Below are 1,549 nucleotides of genomic sequence, written 5' to 3'. Positions count from 1 at the left end.
CATACATAAAATGTAAATACATACAATGTATGTGCAAAATTGCAAAAGTGTGTATGTACAGGTTCTTTATTGTCATTGATGGTTCTGCGAAGCACCTTTTAACATCTACAAAACCTTTCCATTGTGCAAAAGGTTATTTATAGTGAAAAAATTATTTTCAATATTTAAAATGTTCTTCACACTACACTCCTAAATATAAAGGTTCCAAAATGCTGTTTTTGCACTGATGCCATAGAAGTTCCCCAAAGAAACTTTCAGAATAACAATGGTTTACTTTCTTTTTACTTTCAAAAAGCCTTTTTTTCACTATGAAGTACCTTTTGTGCAGTAGAAAAGTTCCATGGATATTAAAGGTTCTCCATGGAACTATCAAGAAAAAAATGAAAGAAAAAAATGCTTATTTTAAGAACCGATCACTTAATGGTTCTTCTGTAGCATTGCTGCAAAAACTCCTCCTTTTTTTTTTTTTGAGAGTGTAACATAATTGAGTCACTGTATCAATGGTGGGGGGATACATGAGATTAGACTCATCGTCATTGTCATCATATTCTGATAGTATCTCACTCTTGGTGCAGAAACAGAAACGCTTTGTTCAGTGCTTTCACAATCATGAAAAAGTCTCACATTTCACGTGAATGTCAGTTCTACGTCTCCTAATTTAAGAGACAAAGTGTCCAGCTGGCAAGGCTCTTGTAGAAGTAGTGGACAGGTGATAAAAAGTGACGACTCGCCGCAGTTCTCGTCTGACTGGAAGGATGAATCTTCCAATCCTGATATATTCACAGATTGTAAAGGTGATTTTTTCAAATAGTTTGGTCTGTCATTGTCATTATCGGTTGTGAAAGTACAGCTGGTTTGCTCATGAGACAATGAATCACTGTCTGTTAGGAGCTTCCTGGTTTTGCACCACATGCAAGTCTCAACGTTAGAACACAAGCACGTCACATGACCAGACCGATAGCCACTGCTAGGGCTAGCCATGTTGGCGTCTACGTCACATGGGATGGTGGCCTCATTTTCAGCATCAGCTGAAGAACTCTGACTACGATATCCATCCCCAACTACTACTATCTCAGACAGGAGGCCACCGTCCATTCCCTTGAGACTGTCGGAAGCATCCTGGTTTCCCATTCCCAAGCCACTGTCCTCTTTTCTTTCACATTCATTGATGCTATTTACTTCACCATCTAGAAAAGGGAGCTCTTCCAGGCTTCTTCTTCCACTGCTGAGACTGTCCTCTGTGCCTGTCAGACTGCCACAGCCACTGTCTTCCTGTCCCGTAAGTCCGTCTGGGCCTCGGTTCTTAATCGAATGCTGCTGGCCGACACTCACTCCGCTGTCTGTACTCTCTCTTCTCTCTTTGTCCTCCTCCAAAAGGTCCTTGTTCTCATCAAATGCTTTACTCTTTCCCGCCATTTTGTTGCTAGTCAGGAGCCATCCCTTGTCAGTGACTGTTTCCACTTGGATTAATCCGACATTCATAGGGTTCCATCCATTCACAGCAGATTTCTGTTGAAAACAAAAATTAGATAATAAAAAATTAATTAAA

The 1,549-nt window shown here is 40.3% G+C and overlaps 1 protein-coding gene and 1 long non-coding RNA gene across 2 annotated transcripts in view; one reads left to right on the top strand and one right to left on the bottom strand.

Moving 5' to 3' along the window:
- The first annotated feature begins 505 nt into the window (after positions 1-505).
- The window catches only part of LOC107699234 (uncharacterized), a 17,477-nt gene continuing 16,433 nt past the window's right edge, over positions 506-1,549 (top strand). The window contains exons 1-2 of the long non-coding RNA XR_001635435.1: positions 506-569; positions 1,084-1,089. This is a non-coding gene — a long non-coding RNA (uncharacterized LOC107699234). The remainder of the gene's footprint in view (positions 570-1,083; positions 1,090-1,549) is intronic.
- The window catches only part of LOC107699231 (uncharacterized), a 7,542-nt gene continuing 6,561 nt past the window's right edge, over positions 569-1,549 (bottom strand). Inside the window, exon 7 of the mRNA XM_016500431.1 lies at positions 569-1,509. Within this exon, the coding sequence (XP_016355917.1) occupies positions 628-1,509 (882 nt within the window). The 3' untranslated portion in view covers positions 569-627. The remainder of the gene's footprint in view (positions 1,510-1,549) is intronic.

The sequence above is a fragment of the Sinocyclocheilus anshuiensis genome, unplaced genomic scaffold (assembly GCF_001515605.1).
Source record: "Sinocyclocheilus anshuiensis isolate Anshui unplaced genomic scaffold, SAMN03320099.WGS_v1.1 scaffold242, whole genome shotgun sequence".
NCBI lineage: Eukaryota > Metazoa > Chordata > Actinopteri > Cypriniformes > Cyprinidae > Sinocyclocheilus > Sinocyclocheilus anshuiensis.
The sequence above is the reverse complement of the archived record's forward strand: the minus strand, read 5'-3'. Positions and strand labels throughout refer to the sequence as shown.